Source organism: Palaemon carinicauda, chromosome 17 (assembly GCF_036898095.1).
Source record: "Palaemon carinicauda isolate YSFRI2023 chromosome 17, ASM3689809v2, whole genome shotgun sequence".
Classification (NCBI taxonomy): Eukaryota; Metazoa; Arthropoda; class Malacostraca; order Decapoda; family Palaemonidae; genus Palaemon; species Palaemon carinicauda.
In genome coordinates this window covers 104163604-104172140 of record NC_090741.1, presented here as the reverse complement: position 1 = coordinate 104172140, position 8537 = coordinate 104163604, and the positions used below count along the sequence as shown (strand labels likewise).

The 8537-nt window shown below is 34.3% G+C and overlaps 1 protein-coding gene across 1 annotated transcript; it reads right to left on the bottom strand.

Moving 5' to 3' along the window:
* Positions 1–1371: 1371 nt before the first annotated feature.
* On the bottom strand, positions 1372–6871 carry QIL1 (MICOS complex subunit MIC13 homolog QIL1). Its single transcript, XM_068391259.1, has 3 exons — positions 6714–6871; positions 2542–2683; positions 1372–2045 (listed from the first exon to the last, which is right to left on the bottom strand). The coding sequence occupies exons 1-3, from the start codon at positions 6737–6739 to the stop codon at positions 1725–1727; spliced, it is 489 nt and encodes a 162-aa protein (XP_068247360.1). The 5' UTR covers positions 6740–6871; the 3' UTR covers positions 1372–1724.
* Between the last annotated feature and the right edge of the window lie 1666 nt (positions 6872–8537).

The following is an 8537-nucleotide window of genomic DNA, read 5'->3' as shown; positions in this document are numbered from 1 at the left end:
CCATCAAAGGGACCCAGGTTCTACTATAACCGTCTACCAGTTACCTTGTATGGTCCGACCCTGACCCAGCGACATCTTCGTGCTCAGGTCATTACAAGGTTGACAGGAGTAGAGTCACCACCTCTCCTCCTATATAAGACCAGGTGCTCTGACATTTTCTGGGAAGTAAACTTTCCAGTTTGGTTGATAGGGACTTTCTCCCTTGCATGAATAAGTCTACTATTAAAGGATGAGGGTTTGTATTTATATAGGAACAAATCGAAAACTTTAAAAGTTATATTTGAATTTTTCCTACCAACACAATCACAAGAACATCAAGTTAATCTCTTTTTTTACCTAACTTAACTGTCAAAGTGCCAGGTGTAAGGTCAAAAGTGTGTGCAGAGCTGACTATTGTGTGGACATGGCTTACCCTTCATCCCCTCCAGTGACTACTAATACTGTACTTCATAAGAAAGTTGAATAGCCATGTAAGCTACTTTGAAATTATACTTTTACAAAGACTCTGGTTTGTATAGTTAAGAAAAACCCCAATTAGTTCAACATTTGTGATTTTTTAACCAATGCTGGGGACCCTGTGGACTGGATTTATGAATGTTAGTCCACTGGCCAGGTACCCATCGTCCATTAACAACACTAAAAGGTGGATACTTACATGCACTACCCACAAGGAATTAAATTTTGATAAATGTTTTGGTTTATTAATATTCAAAAAGGAACAAAATTCATAATAATCATGATTCATTAATTTTGTCCTTGTAAAAATACAAAGAAAAACTTTGAACGCCCTTATCTCAAAACTATACTTGATGACCTTCAAATTCTATCTTCCTAGTTTTAAAGATATAGCATTGAAATTTGGTATATAACTCAGAAAGACATTATAAAACAATCAAATAGAGCCCCTTGTTCCAATTTTTGTTTCATTTTCTATTCCTTAATTTTCTTCCCAATTTATAGGGTTTATTTTTTTACCATTGAAAAAAAAAAAATATCTAGAAAAAAATTACTTTTAGAAAAAAAAAACACTATTTGATTGGAGGTCTGTATAGTGTAATAATTCAAGGTCTTAATATTATCAATTGAGGAGATAGAATTTGAAAAACACTCATTTCCAGGATAAATTGCCCCGGAATCACAAAACCGAAGGTCAGAGGCAAAAATACCTATGCATTTTGGAGATGTCCTGAGTCACCTTATTAAGAGATATGAATGTCAAGTCCTGTCCTTAAAAAATGGCATTAGCCGGCCGGCCGCCTTAACACAACTGGCATAGTATAGTTTTGGCTCTTCAATTTTTATAACTGAACTCCCCTGAACTTGTCAAATAGCTATTGAGGGTGGGCTTAGCCCTTGAATAAAAAGTCTATCTGTAAGGCAGCAGTTGTACTTTTAGTCACCTTTTACATCACATAGAACTACAGTGTTGGTTAAAAAACAATGAATATCATAAGTTTAGGCCTCATGAACTTTATCTTTAGCGAAAAGTAAAATTTGGAACTGGTAAAACTAAAGATGTTGGACAGCCAGGTGGGTAAGGACCTAGGACTCTGGTGAGTGCAAATCAAGTACAGTAGGTTAACAATTAGATGTTGATCACAGGTAACGTACATACTTGAGACAACAGTTAATTGGAAGAACATTTTTACCATTTATTTGTCTATATACAAATTGGAAAATTAGAAATATGATAAATACAATATATTACGACCCTTTTATGTATATCATTCGGTCTTCTCTTCAGATATTGGTACATCTGGAGGAGGGATAACATCTTCAGGAGGGGCAGCAGTTTCCAAAATCTCTTGGGCAGGGGTCTCCTCTGTCTTAGGTGTGTCCTCTGTCTGAGGTGTGTCCTCCGTTTTAGGGGTTTCCGAAGAGGCTTTGGTTTGTGTACTAGAAGACACAAAATCTACAACTGTATTCTTCACATTACCAATTTTTTCTGGGATGTTGGCAACAAAGTCAAACGTATAAAACACACCACTATTCCAGTAACTTCTGAAGTTTACGTTGACAACGTCGGGTTTTGGCAGCAAAGAGTACTGGAAATGGAGGAGTTATCAATTTATGAAATATCAATAGTACAGAAATTCTTAACAAGAAGCATGGAGGAATATGCAGCAATAAACTACATGATCATCACCTAAGGAGACTAAGAAATGATAATACAGTACAGTAAGGTACTTTAGGAAATTAAAGTAATTAAATAATGATTACATAAAAAATCCAACCTCTGCATCATCATACTTAATCTACTTCCTCAACTTTCATCAAGATAATGATCTCCAAAATGTTAAAATTCCCAAAAATCATATACATACAGAAAGCTGTTACTAAGCAACCTTGGAAGAAAATTACTGTAAAGGACACCAAACAATAGATTGTTTTCATGCACAACAAAAGGATATATGTTTTCAATACTTAAATTCTTTGGTATTCGTTCAAGTGAATGTGTTATGTTCTAAGTGAAAAGTTATCACAGTACAGTAACTTGAGAAGTTTTTAATGTAAAAAACAAATTGAGATTTCCTGCAATACCTTTTCTGATACTTTCTTCGTTCCAGGCATGATGTCATACAACCTCTCATATGCAGCAGAAGACTGGCGACTATTACCCCATATCCCTTGGTCGATTGTGATGTACACAACTCCACCACCAATACCTACTTTGGTGGCAAACCTGAAAAAAAGCATGATCTCTTAAATAAATGATGGAACTTCATATTAAATCATAATCTTTTGTATAAATTATCTCAAATACTAACATATACATTAGTGATAGGATTGCTGATAATATAAGATTAGGGTCACACTGTCCAAACATAAAGTGGAACCTCGAATGTCAAACTGCAATTGGGACTTGGAAATTTTATCAGTTGAGAATAAAATATCACTCACACCAAACATAGCTACAGTGCTGTGCACTCAGTTTATGCATTGCACACCTCAAAACACTGCTATTACAATCATCTTTTTGTTTAAATACTGTAAGGTACTGAAATATAGTTTTTGAAATTTTTGGTATTACACAAAATGAGCTTAAGAAGATTAGTGAAAGTTATTAGCCCAAAAAAGATGAGAACCATAGAATAAAAATAAAATAATTGGGAAGATTTCCCAGCATCATGATCAGTCTGAAAATCAAAGGTCATAAAGAGGGCTATAGTTTTGTATAGGGATATGCCTGACATGGTACAATTTACGGTATCTCAAGCTACAAACTATAATGCTCAATGAAGCCATAGCATTAGCAATCATATTAATAACATACTAAAAGTCAAGTGACCTAAATAGTAAGGCATTCGTAAAAAAATGATGTACTGTACGCCCAATTTTTTCAGCAGCTACACAAAATAAACCATTAGCAAAATTCAATTTTCATAACATTATCCAGTTAATTTTTCTTCCATTTTGAACAAATTTTAGTATGAATTACATTTATATGTTCATTTGCCATTAAAGATGACCAAAATTTATTATCAAGTGATTAACAGTTGAGTGTTTGCCATGAATGCAGGTGCCATTAAACTTGAATTTCACACACTAGCGTAGCTTATCAATCTTGACCTTACACTTCTTTGGTTAATGAAGAGGGATAATGTCCCACCTAATCTCTCCTAAAAAACTATTGTATGACCCTAGCCCTTTACAGCTTATGCCATAAAATTTCTAATCTTTTTAGGCTAGCTTGTCTTGGTCTTATCAACCTTACGAAGATGGCATTACTGTACTGTACTTGCAATAGGCAAGATTACTAGTCATTCTTGATTTGGGTTAATGCGTACAATAGTTGCGCATCCCATACAAGTCAAACTGCTCAACTAAGGTTGGATACACACACATTTTGGGGATTTTTACAAGGTCATTCTAGGAAAGAGGTATCTTTGCTGCCCTGGCCGGGTAAGTATATTGGGCTTCAAGTCAGATTAGGAAGGGGTATATTAAGTTAGGTTATAACTGTGGTGTTGGTTCTGTATTTGATATAGCAATAAATAAACCAAATATGTGGTTCTTTGCATATTTTCAGCTCTCGGCTCATAATAAGTAACTAAAAGCAACTAATGCAAGAATATATCTTTATCAAAATCACAAGACTATTGAAGCTCAAAACTTCCTAGATTTGCTATACACTACAGTAGTAAAGTACCTGTACAGTATTGTACAATATTAGTTTGGAGACTAGAACTGACATAATCAACTACCCAGTTGACCCCCATCTTAGAGACATAAACTAACAATAACCTAGATACTAGTCATAGATAAAAAATTCCCAATTCATTGCCTTCAGACAATTTCTTATTTTCTGCATTTTGGAACTGATTACCATTTCCATTCTCATTTCAAGTAGCTAATCAAAGGCTTTTTCACTGTTACGTGACTGGTTTTATTTGGCCAATTACCTAACTTCACTTCTGTAGAGGTGGTAGCTCTGACATTTTAAAAGTTCTTTCTTGTAAAGTAGTACCTAGGGTTATGATCAACTTTGAATATAAGCATACAAATTTGTATTGGGTTATGAATTTGGCGCCATATCAGCTTTTTATTGTGAACAAATATTAAGGGGACTAGCACAAAAACAGTTATGTGTTGTCCGTATGCCACACATGTAGTGTTCACATAAATTTTACCCCATTTTGATGCCATTTTAAAGACAAGGCAAAATCAGTCATCTAAAGAAAGATTCCCTGTCAAACTTGAACGCATGAAAGCAAAGAAAAGATAACCAATTGTAAATAGAGCGTGAATTAAGTGGTTCCGTTAGTGATAGTGAATGGCATTCAAGAGAAAACTCACAGTATCTTATCAGAATTGCTGGAGGAAAATTCTCTTTCCAAGCAGAACCTGACCCCTCCTCCTCCCTCTCGACAAACACAACTCTCCTCAAAATTTAAAGTGAGAGTTAATTTGTCAATTGTTTCTATTTATAAAATGAATTATCCATTTTCATTAATTTCTGATGTCAGGGTGATTATAATATGTACAATAATTAATATTAAACCACCTTTAAAAATTAGTACATAAGTGTATTTACAGACATATGGATCGTGAGTGAATTTCCTTCGGGTCGTATTGGAAAAATTGTTTTAGGATACAGTACAGGCATGTTTGGCTGCGAGTTCTCTCTCAAAAAGAGTTAAAAGTGTAAACTAAAGTACAACACTACTTTATCAGTGAAGATGATGTTGGGATAAAAATAAAAAAAGGCAAATATATGTCAATTTCCCAATCATTTGAAATAAGAGGTTTTAGTGGTGTATTTATAGGCATTTAAAATAGTTTTTAGGTGGTAATTGTCAAAAACGTGTATTTTTCAAATTACAATGACAATTGAAACTAGGAGATGATGTACATCTGAAATGCCTTGTATCAGAAGGGACACTAAAGTCATTGGGAAGGGTGATCACAGGGGCACCACTGGTAAATAAGAACGGGAGTCTTAGGTTAAACAAGAAACTTTGATTAAGTCGTATCTGCGTTTGTTTCCCCTTTGAGATACGCCTATTTAATTGTATTACCTTGTAACGGAAATGGAGCCTTTGTAGTTTGTTGGGATAGCCAAAAAAAATAAGAGTAAAAAACGTCAGAAATCAGCTGTTTTTTCATGAGAATTATAACCGAAAAAATATTAATGAACTTAATAGTTTTGTAAATGCTTGTCCCAACAATCTACATACTAGAACACCAAGAAAACACTAGTTTTGTGCTTGGCATTTCATGCAATATCAAATAACTGAAATTTCACTCGTTTATCCCATTCTACATACTAGGAACACTGTATGAACACGTTGGAAACCCCCTTTTTCCGACTGACACAGGTGGGAACCTGGGACTTTGGGTGTGCACAAGCCAACCTAACCTAATCTAGTAGTCCCCAGGTCGCAACCTTTAGCAGGGGACAAGCCCTAGCAAAATTTGTAAAAGGCAACAGAACCTTACATACCCACCTAACCTAATGTATTAAAAAATACAAGTTTCTGACAAATGACATATATACACCTAGAAAACCTCTCACTTTTGTTAGGGTTATTATCCTAATCTATGAAAATTTATCAACAACTATTTCTCCTTGCAAGACCTTTCGGGGTGTATGTATGATAGCGACCACCTGAATATATTATTATGTCTAACTTAGAATACAGCATTATAAGGGGGGTTGCAGGCCATTAGGCAAGTAGGTAAGGACACGACTTGTAGGTTAAGTTGGGGGAGGGAAAGTTTAGGTTAGTTGACATCCATTTTTAATGAATGCGAGGAACTGGCCCCTGATATACAAAGGCTCAGACTTTTCTAGACAATTGTTTTACACTATATTTTTGCAAAACTGTCTGACTTACATAAAAGGCAGCTGTTATAAGCTTTTACCCTTATGTTTTGTTTATACAGTATTGCATGGAAGAGGAGTGATACCTTCCTACCATAGGCTTAACCTACTGTATACAAATGACTCTTCTACCTTAGCCTGTTACTCATCGGAGTGCAGTCTAGCTTTCAACGGTACAGGTAAAGATAGGTTATGTCAAACTTTCAAAACCATTAATCATTGATAGCAAAACAAAAATGAGTTTCGTAATGGACCAACCCTATACTAGACTACAGTATTTCGCCCGGGTTACGGTAGTTTGCCGTACCGTAGCCTACTTCAGGCACCGGTATTCTCGAAGAGTGATGACTAAACAGATTTTGGAACTCCAAAAGTTTTAAGATCTTACCATGCTGCTTTCAGAACTTTATTCATGGTGTGGGCCAAGAAGAAAGTAATGTTATTATTCCTTGTTATCGACCTCGTTCGCAAAACATACTTGACCTGATCCAACCAGTTGTAGCAGACGGAGGAGGACGTGTTCAGTAGCAATATACTTGAAATAAACTTGTTCGAACTCCTTAGATTTTGACTTCGTTCTATTTGATAATTACATTTTAATATTCTTTACAATTCGAGCATGAATTCTTCTACATCTAAAGGGGAATCTATTTGAAGTCATCGATGAAAACTTATAACACATTTTATATTTAGTCAAATGCAAAAGGAATATATTCCTTTAATTATATAACATTTGTTTATCTCATACATGGATTGTAATTATACTAAGAATAAATCATTCCTTTTTCAGTGTGATCTAAGCAATTACAATGTCTTTTATTTACAATTCATATTGAGATCAACTTTATATTCAATGTTTTCATTATCTATTGAAGTCAACTGATTGTGGTCAGTATATGTTAGTGCCGTCAGACTTTGCAGTATTCCTTCGACCTTTAGCTACATTTTATTGGAATCCTTCTATTTAACCTCCATTGCCGTTTCCTTTCTTCCATTTTGCCGTCCAACTTTTAAAACTTATTTCATATTGTAACTCCAGCACATTGCACTTGAGCGCCGATGAATGACAGGCCCCAGCACCGGCCTATATTACAAATTTATAATTAGGCTACAATAAAGATCAACTTACCATAATTGGTTTTTTTCTTGTTAACATATAGGCAATTACTTGCAGTGCCGTTGTCTTGTGGCCAAAAGGACATTTTATTAGAAACAGCATTCATGGGAAACTTTTCATTTTTATAAACCAAATGAATAGTGTAACTCAGTGGGATTCAATTGTAAATAAGCGCTTGTAAGCGGCGTTTTATTGTTTGGACGATTTTAAACTAACATTTTTACCCATGGTCAGTTTTTGAGACTACCATGTTTCCACACCCAAAGCTTTGAAAATTCTCGATTTCATCTAGTTCAATTCAAAACATTAAAATATTCTGTAATCATGTTCAGTAATTGATGCTACTCTCTTTAATTCCACGATAATAACTTTGGTTAGACTTGTTAGTTACGAACAGAAAGATTGACTTAGAGTTATGGACGAGAAGTCGCATGACTATGGGAATTTAGAATTGATCAATGGCTTATTTGATATTAAAATTAATTTCAATTAGAAAATGTATTGACATACTTCAATATAATGGTATTTTACTTTTGACAACTCTAATTGAACACGCTGTGTTACTGTAACACACTGAATTTCTTTTTTATAAATTTGTGAGTGAAAATACAGTAAGAGGTCCTGATACTGTAAAAGAAAATGAAAACTGCAAAACTGAAATGTTTTTATAATTATCAAATTATTCAACATTGTGTTTGAAAGTAAATTCACTCAAAATCACAATGAAAACAGAATTTGCAGTTATATCAAAATAAATTAAGCTCAGGCTATCCAGTCGAACACATCATGCTTTTGCAAAGACACATTGCTATATTAATGAACGCGGCTTGTTTTGTCGATAGGATTTTGTTTTGGTTCTTAGTAATATCTGCAAACGTTAAAATACGCCTGTTCTATCATGGCATTCTTCTGTTAGACTTATTTCCGCAATTCTATCCTTTTTAATTTATAGTGAACATCACGTCATTATTTCCCTGATCATTCTTCTCGCTCAACAATGCAATTGATTATTTTCTACCGATTGTTATTGTTTAACTCAAAATCAAATATGGCAGTTAAAATACTTTAGAAAGACAATTCATTTGTAAAGTATGA

What these genes read in the sequence shown, in the direction of transcription:
- QIL1 (XM_068391259.1), bottom strand. Translation starts at nt 6,739, where the DNA reads ATGAATAAAGTTCTGAAAGCAGCATG. An exon ending in AAAGTTCTGAAAGCAGCATG is followed by an intron (nt 2,684 to 6,713) that starts GTAAGATCTTAA and finishes GCTTTTTTTCAG; the next exon opens with GTTTGCCACCAAAGTAGGTA. An exon ending in CGAAGAAAGTATCAGAAAAG is followed by an intron (nt 2,046 to 2,541) that starts GTATTGCAGGAA and finishes CTCCATTTCCAG; the next exon opens with TACTCTTTGCTGCCAAAACC.